The 22,601-nt window shown below is 38.2% G+C and overlaps 1 protein-coding gene across 1 annotated transcript; it reads right to left on the bottom strand.

Moving 5' to 3' along the window:
* Positions 1-1,574: 1,574 nt before the first annotated feature.
* Positions 1,575-8,873, bottom strand: LOC107772755 (auxin efflux carrier component 6-like). Its single transcript, XM_016592233.2, has 8 exons — positions 8,288-8,873; positions 7,576-7,935; positions 6,880-7,133; positions 5,052-5,259; positions 4,164-4,249; positions 3,858-4,015; positions 2,813-2,889; positions 1,575-2,105 (listed from the first exon to the last, which is right to left on the bottom strand). The coding sequence occupies exons 1-8, from the start codon at positions 8,710-8,712 to the stop codon at positions 2,039-2,041; spliced, it is 1,635 nt and encodes a 544-aa protein (XP_016447719.2). The 5' UTR covers positions 8,713-8,873; the 3' UTR covers positions 1,575-2,038.
* Positions 8,874-22,601: the final 13,728 nt, after the last annotated feature.

The following is a 22,601-nucleotide window of genomic DNA, read 5'->3' as shown; positions in this document are numbered from 1 at the left end:
CGTGATTGGTCGAAGATCATGGTGAAAATCTCGGAATGGATCAAATCAGGAACGGTTAATTAGCTAATCATGGGATTTTCTTCTGTAATTAGAGTTATACCATAAGTAGAATTCCTCTACTATATAAAGGGGAGTATTAACCATTTGTAAGGGCTATATTATTCTCGCATAAAAAAGCCAATATAACGCTCTCTCTTTAGCTTATACTCTCTTGTTCATCAGCTTGCTTTATTTTTAACTGTTTTGGTATCAATTAGTTCAAGGGCACTCTAGCGCTAGGGTTGAATTCCGTTTCAACTCTGGTTCGCTTTACTTTATAGTTCATTTCTGTTATTAATCTTCATATTTATCAATTGGTATTAAGCGAAATCACGTGTCCTTAGAACCATATTATAAGTTTAATTGTTATCCAATTTTAAGGGTAAACAATAATGGTCATATAACTATAATCTTTTTTCACCAAAGTCATATAATTATATTTTTTCACACAAAAATTATAAAGCTTTCACTAACTCACACAAAAATCATAGTGATCGAAAAATACAAATTTCTGATAATAGTTTCTTATTCCACATTTTTTTTAATTTTCAGTCTAATAAAATAATAACCCAATTAAAATAGAAATGACCCAACCTAACCCGATCCAATACACATATATAAAAATTAAAATAATATTAAAAGTGAATCCCCCAAAATACGATACTTCTATCTTCTTCTTCTTCTTCTTCTTCTTTTTTTTTTCACATTTTCATTCAATACCCTTTTATTTCTTTCTCTTTTTATTTTGTTAGAATCTCATGCATTTCAAACTAAAATTTTTGGTGAAGGATTCACTTTCTTATTATTTTACTTTATGTGTATGCGTATTGACTTGAGTCGGGTTGGATAATTCCTATTTTAAAGATAAAAAATTGATCGGTCTGTCGAAACTAATTTCATTCGCTAACCATATATATATATATATATATATATACACACACACACACACACACACACACACACATTAACAGCTATTATTTTTGGGAGCTGCTAAAAATATATATATTTTCTATTTTAATTGGGTTATTATTTATTAGGCTGAAAATAAATAATAATAAAATGTAGAATAAGAAAAAACTATTGAAAAGTTGTATTTCTCTGTCAATGTGATTTTTATGTGAGTAGCAAAAGTTTTATGATTTTTATGTGAGAAAACATAGTTATATGACTTTGATGTAAAAAAATCATAGTTATACGATCATTTTTGAAATTTATCTTAAAAATCCAAGACCAAACTTTCAAACTTACGGCACAAGCAGACAATGCAACAACATTAGTACAATGACTGATTAAGTTGCCTTAAAAACTCACTAATTTTAATGACAACAAGCAGTCATGTCAACCATGAGTTGCTTGTTTAATAACTCTTACATATAATATATAATAGAAATACGCCGTTTTAAATTTCTTAAATTAAACATTTGAACGAGCGTTTCACAATTATTGAACACAGCATAATCAAGCCATTCAAGAGGACATAGACTATCAGAAAAAATAATTATGTTTACGAGACGCAAATGGAAACAAAGACAATATAAACGAGATCAAAATATTCCTTTTCTTCTCTTTTTTCTCAGGTCAAACATTGCTTATTTGTAACACACTTCAAAATTATGACAAGAAAGTCAGTCCCGAACCGCAATGATATGTCGTAATAATATTTTATTCCCTTTCGGTTACCACTAACCTATATTGCACTAAAGGAAAGAGTAATATTCGTAGCCGAAGAGATCTTTTACATAATTTTGCTATCACTAACTAAATCGACACTAATAATGGGTAATGGAGACTAATACTAAATAGTGTCGATTTTACTAAGTCAATATTCCAAATAGCTTTTACATAATCAGAACACAAGAAAAGGAAGTTGATGTATGAGTACTCTAATTAATTATTACTTGTCAAAGTGCTGGTTAGGTCAAAGTAATACACAATCGGGACCAAATTATTATCCGCATGGGGGAAAAAGATTTTCTTGATTATCGCTTCACATTTTTCTTCATAGCCCCAAAAGTATATAATAAAGGAGGGTTACTGGTAATGAAACCAGCATCCCAAATATAACCCTGCAAAAGAAGAGAATAAGCTCATTTCAAAAGGGTTAGAAATGCAAAAAGAAGGAAACAACTAGTAGATATCCCTTTATTTCCAAAGAAATTACTATTATTCTCTCTATTTCAAAAAGAATGAATTTTTTAGTATTTGGGGAATCAAACAAGGTTTTTTCTTTTATCATGTATTGTAAATAATTATTAAATATTTTGAATTGTTAAGTGATTTATAATACGTTTTTTGTAGTTTCTAAATGTGTATATTTTTATTTAAGAACTTAAAAAATCTATGTTCGAATTCACATCGAAAATTAGTCAATTTGACACTCGTACTTCAAAAAGGTTCAAGCAAATTAAAATGGAGGGAGTATCACTTTTATATTCTCTTTGGTTAATCATATATAGTAGTATTAACTAAAATTTGACCAAAAGTTTTCTTTCTTATATTTGATATGGAAAAGATGTCAACTTGTAGCTAGTAATTTGCATAGATCTCCAATTTACCAAATTTAGTTCCCAAAGGATGAATTTAAATTTACAGTGAAGATAATTTTAAATCTACCACAAAAAACGAGACACGACAATTAATTGATAGGAGAAAATGAGCGAAAAATATTGATATGTCAAAAGTGTTTCATTCAGTAGTATGAAATTTAAGAACTTATTGTAAATAATTTTTTTGTTTCTTTTATTTTTGTAAATATCAATTGAGATCAACTTACCCAGTACTTAGTATGTCGGGATGCAATCCATATTCTCTTGCGAAGACAAATGGAACAATTCCTTGGGGAAGAGCTGCCTGAATTTGACAGAAAATTGAGTTGTATTAGCGTTTTATAATGCAATGGTTATCTTAATTATTTATTTATACCTAGATATTAACGAAGTAGTTAAACTACTCTGGACCTGCTTATGCAAATAAGGGCGAGATAATAGAACACACACATATATATGTATTTTTTTAAGGAGCAAAGGTATACATAATAAATTATATTTTTTCTCCCAGGGAAAACTGTTGCAATTGAAGGGGCTGCGCTACAAATATAAAAAGTGAAAATTCCCTACAATTTAAGCGACAATAAATAAATGTTTTGAGTTCATGCTCTGAAATGTTATACTAACAAACTTCAAAAATTATTAACAAGTGGAAGTCATCAACATTCCTCCCTATAATAATAAAAACAACCATGTAGCGTGAGCCACTAAATATTAAATGTACATGTCCAAACTCTTATATCATACTAATTGTTTAAATTTTGATAACGCAATATGGTTCAACTAACTTAGAGAACGGAATTACACTTACCCGCACTAAGCTTTTATCCCAATATCAAATAATATAATTTTTAATGTTAGCAGTTAAAAATTAAAGAGAGTATAAATATCATTTAACCATGGTTAAGTGATAAATATATATATGAAAGATACCCGATGCAAATAAGTTTTTATCCTAGCTTAACTATATCATCGTGTATTAAAGGGCAGTCACTATGTCATGTTGCTCTAGTGGTGAGCACCATCCACTTCCAACCAAAAGGTTGTGAGTTCGAGTCACCCCAAGAGCAAGGTGGGGAGTTCTTGGAGGGAGGGAGCCGAGAGTTTATCGGAAACAGCCACTCTATCCCAGGATAGGGGTAAGGTCGGGATTATACAGGGTTGTTGTTGTTGTTGTCACTATGTCATATTATTGAATCAAGATAAATTGATTTAGAAAGTAAAATTTCATGTTGGAGTACTCTTTTGATCACACTTTATATTGTTTGTTACCTGTACAATTGCAGTGTGAAGTCGAACTCCTTTAAGCCCAACAACAATAGAAGCAGCTGACATTACTAGAGGTCCACCTATAAATCTGATGGCCATTCCTATGGCTGCCATCTTCGTGCCACACGCAATTATTCGTGGTTGAAGTGCCATGAACAACCCTACAATAGTACAATGTACCATAGCCATATTAAAATTAATATTTATTACTACATTTTATCTAATAGTTGTTCAAAAATGTAATTAAGTTCCAAGTATTAATCACAAAAAGAGTTGGGATATTGCGTAAATTTTTGTAATGTCACATACCTAAACTGAACATGGCCATCCCAAGACCTGCATCTGAAATTATTTTAATGGAATATTTCACCAAACTGGGCATCCCCACATTCCATCTGCTCAAAAAGTTAGGAAACTTTGTTATGATTCACTAGACAATAAAATAAAGCAGCGATCTCCTATGTAACAGTACTGGAAAATGACATGTCAAGGAAAGTTACACAACTTTTTCTTTTATGAAGATACTAAAGTTTAGTCCCTTTTATTTTTGGTTGCTATTTGACTTCTGAACAGGTAGAAGTAGAACCATCATTTAAACTTTGACATCATAGAAATTGAAAATGACCCTTTAGGGAATATAATGCCGACAAGCAATTTAACTTTAGAATAATTCATGAATAAGATTATCGTGTATTTGGTACCAAGGAAAATGTTAATCGTAAAAAATGAGTAGTTTTATCATTTATTTTTTCATGTTTGGTTGGTGAGTGAAAACAAAATCCGAAAAATATTTTTTAGTATTTAGTTAGTGAGTAGAACATACTTTTTCCTGGAAAATATATGTTTTAGGTAAATAATATATGGGATAGGGGTGGGGGGTTTTGGTGGTGGAGGTGGGGTGGGGGTTGTGGGCGGGGTGGGTGGGGGTGCACGGCTAGGGCTGGGTAAGAATAGGGTTGGAAAGGTCGAAAAAGAGTTTTGAAAAATATTTTTCCTCTTCTTGGTAGGAAAAACAGTTTCCTCCAATTGGAGGAAAATAAGTCTATGAGAAAAATATTTTTTAAAACATTTAACCCAACCGACATGCAAAAATTAAAAAATATTTTTCATACCAAACATACCCTATATTAAGCAAAAGTATTAAAATACACATAGAAAGTAATAAGTAGAATTTAGAGTAGTATTTAACGAACTCACTTGAAAGAGATAAGAGACCAGAGAAGTCCTAATATACTGGAGTAAGTATTTGGATTACGCGAAAGCTTTCTCCCAACCATAACTATAATTAGCCTTAGCATCACAAAAGCATTTGGCATTTCTTGTTTAATAATATTGGTACTTGCTAAATCTGCAGCTCCTCCTTGTATTGGAAAATTTGAGATATCTCTGAAGCTAATTTCCTTTTCTGGATTAATTAAGAAAATCATATGTAGATGTTAGTGATAGAAGATATTTTAATCAAATTCATTGAAAAGACGAAACGAGGTAAAAAAGAAAAAGGTGGGCAACAATGGAGTGGAGAGAGATCATCAAAAGTGTTTTATTAGTAGCAGATTGCAAGTGCGCTATCAAATAAGTCTCTCCATCAAAATACACGTGCTTTAAAGTAATGATATTGTCTATATATTGAAGTCTGATCCAATCATTATTTGCCCATTTAAGAGGAAATTATTTTGAGCAATTGTTGTCTCAATTTTTCTTTGACCTTTTTCTATTTTCTTTTTACTTATTGCAATATTTATGAAATTAAAACTAGATTGTATAGATTGCACTTTTTCAGGACAGACAAGTCCCTTTTAGGGAAAAACAAAAAGGACAAGTGACATGTGAAAAATCTGCCTCTACACTTGTATGGTACAAGTAAGAAACTCTATCGTTTACAATTGGTAGAAGGGGCATAGATTCTTTTATCATTAGTATGAACTCGTTTTTTCAAAAAACAAATTACTACTATTACAGCTGAAAATATTACTAGTAATTTAATTGAAGATTTTGACGGACCAACCAATTAAATTATAGAAACATACTAGGAATATTAATTGTTTCTGACATATAAATTCTACTAAAAATGTACTAAACAATATAAACAATTTGGTATAATTGGATATAATTAAAAGAGAAAACAGAGTAATAATTCTATAAGTATCAATTAATTTTGATTCATTTTAATTTAAGTATCAGACAATTTGTTCTATTGACAGGTCAGGTGGACAGAGAAAGAAAATATGACAATCAGAACGAGACAATATACATCTGAGGATATGGGGACAAAGACTTTATTCTAGGCATGCAAATGAGAAAACAACCCATCTATACTATATCTTGGCCAGTCAAAGAAACCCCTTCAATCTTGATTTGATAATACCTAAACGACATTCTTGGGATCACCATGCTTTATTTTTGTTTTGTACTACCTCTTTATCAATATTCGCCCGTCCTAAACTTAATTACTACTCCATAAAAGAATTTAAGTACGGAGTTCAAGAATAAAATTTCCAATACAAAATTGAGCATCGGTTTCATAATTTTTTATGCAATAAAAATTATATGAAAAATACTCAAGGTCAATATCTTCCTAATTGAAACTATTTTTAATTTTTTTAAATAATAAAAAGAAACTTTCACAAAATCCAAATATTATAGTTTTACCATTATCAATTCTCCTAGATCTTTTTTTTTTAATTTTATCTTTTTGAAGTAATCACGTGGTTATATACTTTTTTTCAAGAAATAGTACTAGTAATTTGTTTTTCCTAATTATCACAGTCACTTTTTAGATCAAAGTTATTACCCCTATATACTTTTAATTATTATACAAGGTTTAAAGTTTTAAAAACTACGCAGAATATACTTTCATATCATGAATTAACATATTCTGGAAAAGGAATGAAGACTCTTTTTTTTTTTTGGATTACAGGAATATTATTGGTAATAAAGAGAGAGTATTAAAGTTAACAATCTGCACGACAAAACAACAAAGTCAGATACCAAAACAAATAATTATGTTGACAACTCAGTAGCGTACCTCCAACATCTCTGTATCCTTGTCTGTCTCCATTTAGACACTTCCCTGGCGATTCCCACGCCATTTTAGCAGATGGAGATGGCTGCCGGAACACCTTCCCCGCCACCGGAGACATTACCCACATTGGCGTATTTCCGGTTGTTGTCACTGTGGTCGTATCCAATTCATTGAAATTCGACGCCCTGGGCGTCGGCTGCAGCGAGTATGCGTCGGATGATGCGTAGCTCGACAGTCGAGGACTCGCTGCACGAATCCTGTTGAAACATAATATAGTTAAGTAATTAAAACTGTTCTATCACTAATAGTAAAGTATTAAAATTGGCAAAATTCCTAGGTTCAAATTTCACTGCTCCAAAATCATAAAGTATTTCCATGTATTTGATCTATGGAAAAGAATTAGGCACAAGTGAAGGAGTGTGTAGAGATATACCATATTAAATACACTTTTTGTCCCAATTTATGTCATGCATTTTATTTTTTTAATATGTCCTAAAAATAATGATGCCGCACAAATAGTTATAACTTCTTTTGGACTACAAATTTTAAAAAAATTTACTTCTTAAAATTTATGCCTAGTCAAACTTAACTTAAAATATGACAAAAAGAGTAATTAAAAGTATACTCTCTTTTAAGTAGTATAACGTAAGCTTTCAAATGATCACGCTTTCAAATGATCACACAATTCTAACAGTATACCCGACTCTTAAGTCGCCATGTCCAAATGGGATATCTCCATTCCGGAATTCATGTAAAGGTGTTGGCGTGTGAACAGAGAAGATTTCAGCATTGGAGAGATTGGATGCCCTTGGCGTGATTCCTACGGAGGATGAAAACCCAGACTCCGGCGCTGATGATGTTGATCGCCGGATACGGACGCGAATGCGGCCTTTACCGTCGACTTCCGACTCCGTACAAAGTGGGTTTCGGCCGTCTAGTGAGATAACATCATTGTCAATCTCGAACTTGGTTATGGCCGCAGCAGCATTGCCAGGATATTGATTTTTAATTAATATAATGGCCGCTCTATATTCAAACAGGAATAATAGTAAAGTATACCTGCATGATACCACCAAAAAAGTTTAAGAAATGGAACATGAATTTTCTACTCCTTTTACATCTAAATAAATGAAGAAATAAAAGGATCCGAAAGCAAATATTACATGCATGCCCAAATGTGCTATAAAATTATTACATTATATAGACATGAGGAATAAAGCTTATTTCAAGTACTAATAAAAGCATTCACTACAAATTCTTATGCTCACTTATTCAAGTATATGATGTTTTCCTTGAGCCCGTTTGCGTTGAATACGCCTTTTCCGACTAGACATGAAATTTTACCCCCAAAATATAAAAATTTAGGAAAATAAAGAGGTAGAGAACATAAGTGGTGCTGGATTAGTATTACCAGATAATGCATTGAAGGACAACAAGCTGAACCATGAGATTTTGAGTGAAATCTCCATACATGGCATTGAGCAAAGGAATGCCCATGACCAAAGTGTTGGGCAAAGTTGAGACAGAGAAGAGAGTGATGAGCCAATCCAACTGCCCTTTACAAATGGCCCAAAATGACAGCAACACAAGAACAAAAATCTTTGACAAAGTGTCAGCCAATATGAATTTCGTGTCCATTTGGTAAGGATTGTTCTGAGAAATGAAGTGGAAGGACAGCACCGGCACGGCGAATACGGCGACGAAACGGTTGATGCCGGAGCATTGCTCCGGCGAGAATATCTTCCACCATTTCACTGATCCATATGCCACCAGCATAGCAAAGTATAAAGGCACCATTGAACACATTACTTTGTAAAAATCATTTGCACCTATCATCTTCTCTCTCTCTCTATTAAGGAGAAGGTGAAAGTGAAGAATGGTGAGGATATTTATTGAGTTTATATAGAATATTGAAGACTAAATTCCCTATTTTGAAACTTTGGATGTACGTTAAACGAGATTGTTACTGATAAGCAGTGGACTTAATTAATGGTTGGTAGATTGAATGATTAGTTCTTTAACATATATAGGGAGAAATTTGACAAGGTGCAAATGTCTAATTTTGGACATTATCTTTTTTCTTAGATCTTTATTTTTTTTAGTTTCGAAGTTGAACGTCTAGTTGATGAGTCAAAGATAGTGCATTATAGCAGTGTGTAGAAATTGAAAAATATGTTATTCATTTGATTCTTGTGCTTATATATACTACTATACTAGGTGTTTAATTGTTTACATAATATACATGTGTTTGTGTGTACGTGGGAATTGAGGAAGTATGTCATTTATTACCCAAGTCAATAATTAAAAGCTTGTCTACTATGAGGATATTGTAGCTTTCCGTAATCATGCGCTTTAGATTCCTCTAATCCTTTCATTGTTTTCTGGTCGTGCACTTTGCTGAAATTAATTAGCAGCGAAATAACTCATCATGAAACTTAAATCATGTAACCTCCACTGTGCTTCATTCATGAATAGTAGCTTTTCTAATTAAAAGACATTCTGGCCGACAAGCTGAAGTTATATCAAAACTATACGTTGAGACAAGATCACAGTAGTAATTAATTAAAATAGTATTTTTATCCAATAGTATAAGCCTTGACACGCACTTCAATACGGTAAAATAAGAAATACTGAGTTCTCTATGCGGGTAAAATCGAACTCGAGATTGACCGAGCATCAAGCATGACAATTTGGGATCGAGAGATGGTGATAGAATCCCGGAGATCGGTTCCTGCCTTACCAAATTAGCCATCGGAACCACCAAACATGCCTTCGAGTTTATCGAGGTCATAACCAGTCCCGGTCATAACGGTCTCAAGGAATATATTGCCAGCTTATCTGACAGGGGTCCGAAATTTCCGCAACTAACCGGGCATTACGACAGAAATCACGGAACATGCCAAAAGAGGGACCAACGGTCAACAAATCAAGGACTTTTTTACCTTTTATGGAATAATAAAATAATACTTTAAAAGTGGGTTCCTCTAATATATAAAAGGGGCCTCACAATTCATGAAACACATGGTAACATACACTCATAAGCAATACATTACCGTTATCCCCTAAATTCTTATTCTTTGGTATCTTGGTGTCAACCGAAGTACATTCAATTCAAGGGTGGTCAACTTTCCCATGCTGAAATTATCCAATTCGTGTGGTTTGTAGTTAATTTATCGTTATCTATTTCAATTGCAATCTAATTTATCATTCAGTATCAAGTTAATTCGCATATTCTTTAAACCACTAGCAAATTCAATTATTATCCGATTTTGAGGGTAAACAGTTTGGCGCGCATCGTGGGGCTAAGGATAATAGCGGCAATTTGATACTATTCATCATAACACACCCCATTTTACACTTGTTCTTTGAGGTGTTTCTGATTTCAGGTCAGGATCGAAATATCAAACCCACAGTCTGTCCCTCTAAACATAGACACAGAATCCGGCCACCACGGCATGAACAACAATGCAGCGCTCGGTAACGAGGCAACACCGGTCGATCTTGGTAGAATCCTGATGGTGGTTCCCATCGACGATTGTTCGCATATGGCCATCGACAAAGACCAGCCTACCGACCTCGAAAATAGCATGCACAGGGAAGTGCATTTGATTGCCCAAAACACTCACGACGGCAAAAATGATGGGATCAACCTGCGTATGATCTTCGAAATACTACAGGCTCAACAAACGGCGATAGCTCAATTGCAGAACCAAGGTCGAACACTGAGCAAAAATGAACCCGAGCTCCCCCGGGAAGCCATCCGTAGAAATGAACCAATCTCGGAAAAAACGAGCAAAAGTGAATTAGGGACTAACCCCGAAATCCTGAAATTGCTCGAAGAATTGACGAAATGGATAGAAATAGGGGAAAAGAAAATCGAAACCAATGATAAAAAGGTGGAAACCTAAAATTCCAGGGTCGACCAAATCCCAGGAGCACCCCCGATATTGAAGGGCCTAGATTTCAAGAAATTTATTCAAAGGCCTTTTCCCCCGAGCGCGGCTCTGAAGCCGATTCCCAAAAAGTTTCGCATGCCCAAAATCCCTAAGGACAACGGAACGACCGACCCAAATGAGTATGTAACCTCTTATACATGCGCCATCAAAGGGAACGACTTGGAAGATGATGAGATCGAGTCTGTCTTGTTGAAAAAATTCGGAGAGACTCTGTCAAAGGGAGCTATGATATGGTACCACAACCTTTCTCCTAATTCTGTTGACTCATTTGCTATGCTTGCAGATTCCTTCGTAAAAGCACATGCCAGTGCTATAAAGGTCGAGACCAGGAAATCAGACCTTTTTAAAGTAAAACAGAGGGATAATGAGATACTCAGAGAGTTCGTTTCTCGATTTCAGATGGAACAGATGGATTTGCCCCCGGTTGCGGACGATTGGGCCGTTCAGGCTTTCACCCAAGGACTCAATATTCAAAGCTCATTGGCTTCACAGCAGTTAAAACAAAACTTGGTAGAATATCCATCCATGACTTAGACCGACGTCCACAACCGGTATTAATCAAAAATCAGGGTCGAGGATGACCAACTCGGGATCCCTTCCGGATACGTACACCCCGTCAGGATCACCGACCGAGTCAATAGACACACCGATCATGAACCTAGATCAAACCGGGATCGGTATCAACCGTACAATAGGGACCGGAGAAGCAGTGGGTCTGGGCAAAATCCTATGAGAAATGAAAGAAGGAATGACCGAGGACAAAACAACCGAGAACTCATGAGTGATAAGTGGAAATTTTGACTGCCTATTAGTGCCTTTTAGCTTTCGTTTTAGTCCAAAAGTGTCTAATTGTATTCTCGAAAACTGATAAAGTATGCTTACTTGCAGGAGTATTGAAAAATGAGCCACTACGATGAAATCCATCTCAAGAAGGAGTGATCTGAACAAGGACAAAAATCAGGCACAGACGCTCAAGTGCGAACCGCAGATTTCTATCTGCGGCCACAGAATGTGAAGGAAAATCAACAGAGCCCCAGTGCAATATGCGGACCGCACAATTATTGTGTGGCCGCAGAAGCTATGTAAGAGCCAAAGTTCAGAGAGTTTCATTTCAAGCTCAAGAAGAAATGCGGACCGCACAATAATTATGCGGCCGCAGAAACAGCTATGCGACTGCACTCAGGAAATGTGCGGTCCGCAGAAGAGCCCAGCGCAGCCGCACCCTGAACTGTGCAGACCGCATAACATGAGAAATGCGGCCGCAATTCAAAATTGTGCAGCCGCAGAATCAACTCTTGTCAAGATCTTAAGAGAAGTGCGGACCACACATATAGTTGTGCAGCCGCAAAACCTCCGAAAGGGAATTTTGTTCGAAAATTTTTGCTTTGTATAAATAGTCTACTCTCACGAAATTAGGTAAAGTTTTGAATATTTAAAGTCTGTAGCCATTTTTACTGGACTCTTTAGGCAACTTTAGCTTACTTTGGTGATTTAACATTGGATTTTTATCTTTTCATCTTGCAATTTGAGTTTTATCATCTTTTCTTCTTTATTTTCTTCTATACCCATTATGAGTAGCTAGATTTCTAACTAGGGTTGTGACCCAACCCTAGTGTGTGAACCTAATAGGTGTTTGATTTATGGCTTGTTTATGGTTGGGTATTTATTATCTAGCCTTGTTCTTGCCTTTAATTGTAGAATTAATGGTTGCAAACATTAGTTTATGCCTATTTGACTTGGTCTCTACTTGAGAAAGAAAGACTTAGTCTAGAAAAACTTGACTAACAAGAATTTGGGATATAATCAAGAGATTGATAGTCCCAATTAAAGGGTTGAACCTAGAGATAGTAAAACTCGACTTGAGCATTTTATCGACTGTTTCATTCAATCCCCATTTGGACTTGAGAAAGCCAAATTGGGAAAAATCACTCTCTCACCGAGGGGTATTGAGTGGGTATTTGAGTGTTGATTGCTATAATACACCCCGACCAACAAAACAAGCTTTAAAGTTTATAACCCGTTAGGCAAAGATATAGGTGAAGGTCATACCCCTAGGACTTTTTATATATTTAAAAACCATCCAAAAATAATATTCTCTAGTTTTATATCTTTAGAAATGTAATCCTTAACGTAATTTTAGAAATAAAAACAAAACCATATTTGTGGAAGTGCAACCAAGATACTTCATGTGCTTTATCCAAATATATACCACTAATCCCATCTCAGCTCCCTGTGAATTCGATCCCGACTCCTTGTTGGGTATTATTATTGGAATCGACTGTTTTTCAACCCTGAATAGAGGTGTGATTTGGACGAGATCAATTTTTGGCGCCATTACCGGGGAGCTAAAAACGTATTTAGCTATATATCTGGTTTTGTGTGTGAATTGTCTTCTTTTCCTTCCGTGTTACTAATCTTTTTGGTCAAACAGTTATAGGTGAAACAATGGCTCTCAACAACAATGATCCTCTCGGAAACATGCCTTTGGGGGAGGTGGACGTGGAAGATGACCAAGTTGAATAGGTTCCTCTTGAACCTCAAGAAAATAGACGAGGCCGACCGCCTCAAGACATTGTTCCCGTTCCATCCCCAAATCTATCAAGAGCGGCTCCATACCGGGTATTGCCGAATGAAGGGTATGCAAGTCCCATAGTCACGTCCCGCAATAGGGCGGGTAACTTTCAAATCACAAATGTTATGCTCACATTGCTAGAGCAACGGGGATTCTTCACCGAGGCTCCGAATCAAAATGCGTATAAATACTTGAAAGGTATTGTGGACACTTGTTGGGGGAGTAAACAGACAAATGTCTCCGAGGATGTTTTAAGTTTGAGACTATTTCCTTTCTCTCTATGGGGGAAAGCCTTGGATTGGTTAGAAAGGCTTCCAAACCATTCCATCCATACATGGGATGAATTGGCGGAGAAATTTATTTCCAAGTTCTTTTCTCTCGGGCATATGGCTACTCTTAGAGATGAGATTCTAGTATTCAAACAAGAACCCAATGAGCCATTAAATGAAATATGGGAGAGGTACCAAACTATGGTGAAAGAGTGCGCAAACAATGACATAATGAAGGCTATGATTCAACAAACTTTCTACAAGGGGATCAATACTACCAATCAATGCGTGGTCAACCAACTTGTCGGTAGAAATTTCATGACAACGCCATATGCGGAGGCGTGTGAGATCTTAGATGAAATGGTGGATACTTCATCGGCATGGCAAAGTAGAGCAAATGTTCCTCAAGGTGATCCAAACATGATTCACCTACATAAAGAATTCCATGATCATGGGCAAGCAATTGCCGAGTTGACCACCACAATGAATAATTAGCCAAGGCTCAACTTCAACAAGTGCAAGATCCTAAGCAAGTCAATGCAATGGAGAGAGTTAATATTATGGTAAACAAGAGAAGGCAAAAGGGTCCTCAAGTGAAAAACTGTGCGGAACATTATGTGCAAGAAGATAGTGGGTTTGATCAAGATGAATTTTACAATGACCAAGAGGAGGAAGTACAATATGTGAACAAATTCTAAGGGCAAAGAAACAACTCTCAAGGCCCTAATCAACAACAATGGCGACCTCATAGTAATAAAGGGAATTGGAATAATCAAAACAACCAAGGAAATTGGAACAATCAAGGAAATTTGAATGGTCAAAATAACCAAGGCAATTAGAGTGGAAATAGTAAGGATATTGGGGAGGCAACAACTAATGGGGATGGAACAATAACCAAGGAAATCGGGGGTCGGGCTTTCAAAGGCCCCCGATGTATCAACAACCGAGCACCCCGCCTCCTTATCCTTCCCATGGTCCAAGCTCTTCCAACAATGATATGGGATGAATTGAGAACATGTTCAAACAAATGATGGAGAAGAATGCCGACTCCGATGCTCAACTAGCCTCTCACAACACTTCAATTTGCAATTTGGAAGTTCAATTGGGGCAAATTTCGCAAGCTTTAAACACCCGTCCTAAGGGGGCACTACCAAATGATACGGTGGTGAATCCAAAGGGTGGGAACAACACGAGATATGCCATGGCCATGACTACAAGGAGTGGAAAAGGTGGGGATGCACCCACCTCAAGTCAAAGGAAAATTGTGGATGATGAGAAAGTGGTACAAGAAGATGAGATCCCGAACAATGTGGTGCAAGAAAATGATGAAGTAAGAATTGATATTGATGATAATGTGGATGAGACTCAAGAGGAAGTGAACCCGTCTAAGGAGCACATTGTTGACATACCGGAACCGGTAGTGCCGAAGGCTAAGGCACCAATGGTAAGGCCTCCTCATCCATATCCTCAAAGGCTTGCCAAGCAAAATGGAGAGAATCAATTCAAAAAAGTTCATTGACATGATGAAGAGTCTATCTATTAATGTGCCATTGGTTGAGGCTTTGGAGAAAATGCCCAGTTATGTAAAGTTCATAAAGGACTTGGTGACAAAGAAGCGGTCGATAAATTATGAAACTATAAAGATGACTCATCAAGTGAGTACTATCGTGCACTCAATGGCTCCTAGATTGGAAGATCTCGGCACTTTCACAATCCCTTGTACCATTGGAAGTACCGACTTTGACAAAGCTCTTTGTGATCTTGGGGCAAGTATCAATTTAATGCCCTATTCGGTTTTCAATACTTTGGGAATTGGGCAACCAAGACCTACATATATGAGATTACAAATAGAGGATCATACCATGAAGAGGCTGTTGGGTATACTTGATGATGTGTTGGTTCGTGTTGATAAACTCATTCTCCCGGCGGATTTTGTGATTCTTGATTGTGAAGTGGACTATGAGGTGTTGATTATTCTTGGTAGACCTTTCCTTGCTACGGGGAAGGCTCTTGTTGATATGGAAGCCGATGAACTCACTTTCTGGGTGGGTGATAAAAAGATGGTTTTCAATGTGTGCAAATCTATGAGGCAACCGAATAGCAATGAAGTGTGTTCGTTTGTGGACTTGGTGACCGATGTGATTATTGATGATACTAGTGTCACGATGAATGTTGATGATACTTTGGAGGCCGTTTTGCTTAACCTTGATGATGACGAGACAGGTGGCTATGTGGAATGCATGAACTCATTGCAAGAAATGGGGTCGTACAATTATGGACCCCACAAATTGTCCTTGGATCTTGAAAATCGGAAGACTCCTCCAACAAATCCTTCAATCGAGGAGCCTCCCACTTTGGAGTTAAAGCCATTGCCTCCGCATCTCAGGTATGAATTCCTTGGCCCTTGTTCTACTTTACTGGTTATTCTTTCCTATTATTTGACTAATGTGCATGTAGACTTCACATTTGCGGTGTTACAAAAGAGGAAGAAAGCTATTGGATGGACATTGGTGGATATTCAGGGAATACGCCCCACATTTTGCATGCACACGATTAATTTGGAGGAAGATTCCAAACCCTTCATTGAACATCAAAGGAGGCTAAATGAAGCAATGCAAGAGGTGATCAAAAGGGAGATCATCAAGTAGTTAGATGCAGGGGTTGTTTACCCCATTTTCGATAGTTCATGGACCTCTCCAGTGCAATATGTCCCAAAGAAAGGGGGATGACGATGGTTACCAATGACAAGAACGAGTTGAGTCCTACAAGAACGGTGACCGGGTGGAGAGTGTGTATGGACTATTGCAAGCTCAACAAAGTCACAAGGAAGGATCATTTCCCACTTCCCTTCCTAGATCAAATACTTGATAGGTTGGCCGGTCGTGCTTTCTATTGTTTCCTTGATGGGTATTCCGGCTACAATCAAATTCTTATTGCTCCGGAGGATTAAGAGAAGACTACTTTCAAATTTCCTTATGGTACTTTCGCATTCTCGCTGATGCCATTTGGGTTATGCTATGCACCAGCGACTTTTTAAAGGTGTATGATGGCTATCTTCACGGACATGGTGGAGGATTTCCTTGAAGTCTTCATGGATGACTTTTCGGTGGTCGGGAATTCTTTTGATGATTGCTTAAAAAATTTGGATAAGGTCTTAGAAAGATATAAAGAGACGAACTTGGTGTTGAATTGGGAGAAATGTCATTTCATGGTTGAGGAAGGCATTGTCCTTGGCCACAAAATTTCAAAGAATGGCATTGAGGTCGACAAGGCAAAAATAGAGGTGATTTCTAATCTTCCACCTCCAACATCCGTGAAGGGAGTGAAGAGTTTCTTGGGTCATGCGAGGTTCTACCGGTATTTCATCAAGGATTTTTCCAAAGTGGTAAACCCTTGTGTAAGCTTTTGGAGAAAGATGCCAAATTCCATTTCAATGAGGATTGCATGAAGGCATTTGAATTTCTCAAGTTCAAATTGACAACTACTCCTATTATCACCACCCCGAATTGGAGCTTGACTTTTGAGCTCATGTGTGACGCTAGTGATGTGGCGGTCAAAGAAGTTTTGGGGCAACGTATCAACAAGATCTTTCATCCGGTCTACTATGCTAGTAAGATAATGAATGATGCCCAAGTCAATTATACTTGATCGAAAAAGAGCTCCTTGTATTATTTTTGCTATGGAGAAGTTCCGCCCGTACTTGATGGGTACAAAGGTGATTGTCCACATGGATCATGTGGCACTTCGATACCTTATGAGCAAGAAAGATTCAACGGCTCGGTTAATGAGATGGGTTCTTTTATTGCAAGAGTTCGATCTAGACATCCAAGACCGCAAAGGTAGTGAAAACCAAGTGGCGGACCACTTGTCTCATTTGGAGGAGGAGGGGAGGCCACATGACGGCCTTGAAATCAATGAATCCTTCTTCGACGAACAACTTCTAGCCATTTCAATGACCGAGATGCCATGGTTAGTTGATTTAGTAAATTATCTTGTAAGTGGTATTATACCGGATGAGTTCTCTCCAAACCAAAGGAAGAAGCTCAAACGGGATTGCCTAGACTATTATTGGGATGAACCGTACCTCTCCCGGATTTGTACCAATGGCGTGATTAGAAGATGTGTGCCGGAGGAGGAATAAGTTAAAATTTTTGGGGCTTATCATTCTTCACCCTATGATGGTTACCATGGGGGAGCAAGAACGACGGCCAAAGTGTTGAGTTATGGATTCTATTGGCCTACTCTCTACAAGGACACAAGTGATATAGTCAAGCATTGTGTTGAATGTCAAAGGGCCGGTGGGATTTCAAATAAAAATGAGATGCCCCTAACCACCACTTGGAAATTGATATTTTTTATGTATGGGGTATTGATTTCATGGGACTGTTTGCAAGCTCTTGTGGGAACACCTACATTTTGGTAGCTGTGGATTATGTGTAAAAATGGGTTGAGGCCGCTGCTTTACCCAACAACGAAGCTAGAAGTGTGGTGGCATTTTTGAAAAAGAACATCTTCGCAAGGTTTGGTACTCCGCGGGCCATTATAAGCGATGGGGGGTCGCATTTTTGCAACAAAGCTTTTGATACCTTGCTTAGCAAGTATGGTGTCACTCACAAAGTCACGACCCCCTATCACCCTCAAGCAAGCGGACAAGTGGAAGTCTCCAACCAGGAGATCAAGAGTATGTTGTCAAAAACAGTGAATGCCAATCGGACGGATTGGTCAAAGAAACTTGACGATGCTTTATGGGCTTATAGGACGGCTTACAAAAGACCGATTGGTATGTCTCCATACTGGTTAGTGTTTGGTAAAGCTTGTCACCTTCCGGTGGGACTTGAGCACAAGGCCATGTGGGCTTTGAAGAAGCTAAATCTTGAGTGGGATGTCGCCTCCAACTTAAGAGTGTCACAATTGAATGAGCTAAATGAATTTCGGTACCATGCATATACAAGTTCATCCTTATACAAGGAGAAGATGAATCACCTCCATGACAAGTACATTCGGAACAAGGAGTTTAAAGAAGGTGATCTTGTGTTATTGTTCAATTCTCGATTACGGATATTTCCGAGAAAGTTAAAGTCTAAATGGAGTGGCCCATTTGAAGTTGTGAGTGTGACACCCTTTGGTGCATTGGACTTGAAGAATAAAAATGATGAAGTATTTAGAGTCAATGGTCACCGGGTGAAGCACTATCTGGGAAAAATTGGTGATGGCCACGTAGTGGCAGTGATTCATTTCAAGTGATTGATGGTAATCTGCATCAGCCACGATGTTTAATCAGGCGCTTCTTGGGAGGTAACCCATGTTTCTTTTTCTTTTCCTTTTTCTTCTTCTTTAGATAGGTCTTGTTTTGTGCTAACTAGTTTTGAAGTGTGTTGCAAGAATGGGTGTGCTTTGCAGGAATTGTGCTCAGGAAAAATGGCTAAGTGTGAAAAAATTACGGACCGCACATTTATTGTGCGGACCGCACAATTTTGAAGGCCACAGCAGAAAGGTGATCTGCGGCCGCACAGTTCTTGTTACGGCCGCACAACTGGAGATCAGAAATTGCAAACTCTCTGAAGTTGTGCATGTCAAAGAAATGGACAAAGTGCGGCCGCACAAGAAAATGTGCGATCCGCACAAAAATATGTGGCCGCACTAAAAAATGTGCGGACCGTAGATCATCAAAAGGGTAATTTGTAATAGGTAAAGGAGTGCGGACCGCACACAAAATTATGCGGCCGCACTCATCTCTTGAACTCTTGCCCTAACCGGTCAAGTATAAATATTAGCCTTCTCACTATTGTTGAGACTTTACGAACTCTGAACAATTAACACAAAGGCAAACATAGTGTACTCAACTGATTCACGCATCTAACACTTATTTCATCATTTTTTATTCTTCCTTAGCATCACTACATCACTGGTATGTTCAATTCATCTTTACATTTTTCAATTTTCTTAATTTTGTTCATAATTAGTTTAGTTATTTTTAGGCCTAATGTCAAATTCATCATCATGTGAGCTTAAATTTGTGTGGGTAACTTCCTATTTGTTATTTGGGGGATGGGTAAACTGTGTATCATGTCTAAATTGCTACTACCATGTCTAAATTGTGCGTGAATTAGAAACTCTAAGAATCTGCTCGATAAAGTTTTGTATTATGCCGCTGCACAAGGGATTGTGCGATCCGTAGATCAGTAGGCTAGGGCATTTGGTGTGGAATGATTGTGCGGACCGCACTTGAAATTGTGCGGTCCACGCATATTCAACCGCGGCTGCAAAAAAGTGTGTGCGGTCGCAGATCAAGCAATTCTATGTCTTCACGGAGTTGTCCTTTTTGAAGTTTCAATGTGCGGCCGCACCCAAAATTGTGCGGACTGCACTTCAGATGTGCGGCTACACTTAAAATTGTACGGACCGCATAATCATCAATGCGGCCGCACTTTCAAATTGTGCGGTCTGCACAACCCCTTATGCGGGCGCACTCAAAAATGTGCGGTCCGTACTTTCCCAACCTGCCATATGTTTTGTTCTCCAAATTTTATGCTTACCTGCACTTAACTAAAACAGACTCTTACTGCTATTTTGTGCAGAATATAGTTAGATCACGTGGTCGTGGTGATATATCAAAGGGGAGGGGTGAACCTTCCAGAGGCAGAGGCAAAATCACCCTACCCCTCGCCCTCCAAAAAATGATAAGTAAGAAGGTAACAATAGGCCGAGGTAGACAGCTGGAGCCCTTCGAATCAAGTTCGTATGCCCCGTCTAGGGAAGCATTGGAGGGCGACTCAGTGCAAAGGCAGCCTGCTGTACAATCATAACCACAGCTGCCCCAGGACAAATACCGACTGAGAGATGAGCCTACCTCTTCTGAGAGTACTTCTGTGGGGTCAGAAGGGAACAATCAGGCTTTGGAGCCTTCATCTACTCATGCCCCCGCCGCACCAGTCACAGTTGATGATAATGATGATATTCCGAATGACGGTCGAGGGGGTGATACCAGAATTGCCTATCTCGAGAGGTCGAAGAAGAATGAAGTTTGGGAAGATAGGTTTGTGAGCCTGACTGCATTCAACAGGTTCTGAGAGTGGTGGCCTCTGATATCGCTCACACTTGAGCATCAATTTCTTTTGAAAGACTTGGACAGGTACAATCTAAATGTGGAAAAACAGTTTCGGGAGAGAAAAAGGTGGACATGGTTCACTCAAAGTGTAATAGATGCCAAAGAGCACCTGGTCCGGGAATTTTATGCCAATGTGGCACACATCAAGAAGGGGACGAAAGTGACGAAAGTGAGGAACTTGAAAGTGAGGTTTGACCAAACCACCCTGAACACATACCTAATGTTGGAGGATGTGGAGCCGGTGCAATACTTGGAAAAGTTGGCTATGGGCGATGCAGCTCGCCCATAGCTAGCTGAGCTTCTGGCAACTCCAGGACCACCACCACCATGGATCATAGCAGGGGTTCCCATTCAGCGGAACACCGTCAACTTTGAAGCAAAAGGGTGGCAAACATTTGTGTGCAGTCACATAGACCCAAGCCAGAATGAAAACAATCTACTAATCCCTCAGGTAGTCCTAGTTGCTTCCATCATGGCCGGGTACTCAATCAATGTGGGTGCAATCATGTTGGACAATATGTCTCTGGTTGTCAGGCAGGGTGAAAGCTCTTATCCATATCCCAACACTATCACGGAGTATCTCATGGATGCGGGGGTGGAGCCCAAGTGCTTTGATACGAAAATTAGGGCAAAGCAACCCTTCTCCTGGTACTCTCTGAAGGACCCAAGGAACCAGAAGAACAAGGGTAAGTCGACTACTACTGTAGGCCAGTCCGATGAGCCGTCGGTGGTAGTTGCAGATTCAGTTGCCATGCTATCTACTATAGCCATTCCTTCTACAACAGCCGGGCCTTCTACCGATACAGCTGCCATACCTCCTCCTCCATCTTCAGGGCCATCAGTATTAGTGCCTTCCTCCTCTACTTATCCACTCTATGCACTGCGAGTCTCCCAGACACTGGCGAGTCTCAACAACTGGATGCAGATAGCTACTGCAAAGATGTTTGACCTATCCAGTGCCGTTGTAGTTCAGACTTTTACCGCAGCACCCCAGATTCCTTCGTCAGTTGAGGAAACTTTGAAGAAAATATTGGAGAATCAGAAGACCATCATGGATACCTTGGTGGCATATGGGGGAGCAATTGAGGAGCTTGGGAAGCAGGTGAAGAAGATGAGGAAATCTTAGGCTTCGAAGAAATAGGTTGACAGGTTGAGACGAGAGGTGACCAAGATAGCAGCTGTTGGAAACCTTCCGTTTGACTTACTGATGGAGATAGATCCAGCAGTACCAGTAGACCCAGCAGCACCATCAGTGTCAGTGGCACCAGCTAGCCAGTCTGAGAAGCCAGATCTCGCTGCCCACACTGTAGAGGTGCTGCTACAGATGTTCACCAACCCAGCTACTCTCCAAGCAGAGGATGATGAGATACAGTTGGAGGAGCCTGAGAGAGGTGATGCTGCTATGGACACGGAGACCACATAGGGAGTCATCTCTACTCTTTCCCTTCCTTGTTTTTATTTTGTTAAGCATTAAGGACAATGCTTATTTTTATTCAGGGGGGTGGAGTCTATTTTGATTTGACATTGGCCTGTAATAACTGATAACATTCTCTTTTTATTTTTACTTTCATTATGTACATATTCTTTTCTCTCTATTGATGTATATACTATCTTTCCCTTTCTCAGTTTGTATATTCAGTTATGCTTTCAGCAGTTTACTTCATAGCTTCTTTATTTTATTTTCTCAGTAGTCAATGTTTAGTCTAATAGCGTCTTATTTATTTTAATAACTTCTTTTTAATTTTGTAGTTTCTTTTTATGTTTAAGTGATCAATAAGCCTTTAGTTTTTTTAATGCCACGGTTCTTTCCAAAAGTAGTT

Source organism: Nicotiana tabacum, chromosome 22 (genome assembly GCF_000715075.1).
Source record: "Nicotiana tabacum cultivar K326 chromosome 22, ASM71507v2, whole genome shotgun sequence".
Lineage (NCBI taxonomy): Eukaryota > Viridiplantae > Streptophyta > Magnoliopsida > Solanales > Solanaceae > Nicotiana > Nicotiana tabacum.
This window is presented reverse-complemented; position numbering and strand designations above follow the sequence as displayed.

Excerpts from the sequence above, each read along its gene's own strand:
- LOC107772755 (XM_016592233.2), bottom strand. The coding sequence starts at position 8,712 with ATGATAGGTGCAAATGATTTTTACAAAGTAATGTGTTCAATGGTGCCT. Across the intron at positions 7,936-8,287 it reads GTCCTTCAATGCATTATCTG|GTATACTTTACTATTATTCC; the intron begins GTAATACTAATC and ends GGTATCATGCAG. Across the intron at positions 4,250-5,051 it reads TGGTCTCTTATCTCTTTCAA|ATGGAATGTGGGGATGCCCA; the intron begins GTGAGTTCGTTA and ends CTTTTTGAGCAG.